The sequence below is a fragment of the Penaeus monodon genome, chromosome 25 (genome assembly GCF_015228065.2).
Source record: "Penaeus monodon isolate SGIC_2016 chromosome 25, NSTDA_Pmon_1, whole genome shotgun sequence".
Classification (NCBI taxonomy): Eukaryota; Metazoa; Arthropoda; class Malacostraca; order Decapoda; family Penaeidae; genus Penaeus; species Penaeus monodon.
In genome coordinates, this window is record NC_051410.1 from 39,455,674 (window position 1) to 39,455,991 (window position 318).

At 54.7% G+C, this 318-nt stretch overlaps 1 protein-coding gene across 1 annotated transcript in view; it reads left to right on the forward strand.

The window, feature by feature from the left end:
* Positions 1-318, forward strand: part of LOC119589399 — a gene marked incomplete at its 5' end in the record, with an annotated part of 35,476 nt that overhangs the window by 33,214 nt on the left and 1,944 nt on the right. Inside the window, 2 exon segments of the mRNA XM_037938013.1 lie at positions 1-221; positions 224-318. Coding sequence (XP_037793941.1) covers positions 1-221; positions 224-318 — 316 coding nt within the window.

The window sequence follows — 318 nt, forward strand, 5'->3', positions numbered from 1 at the left end:
CCAAAGAAGATTCTGAACTTAACACAAGCACAGATACGACGTCTAGTGATGGCGCTAAAAAGAAAAAATCCAAGAAGAGTGTGACCTTCTGTGACCAAGTGGTGCTCGTTGCGACGGCTGAGGACGAGGAGGAGGACGCCTACATCCCCAACCCGATCCTCGAGAGGGTCCTGAAGTCCGCGATGACTTCCTCGATGTCTGACACAGACACTTCCTCCTGTGGCGATCCTGTGAGCCCGAGACCGAATGGCCCAACTCAGTCCTCAAAGCCCAACGTGCCCACACCTCAGGCGAGCCCCCACTACCAGTCTGTCACTT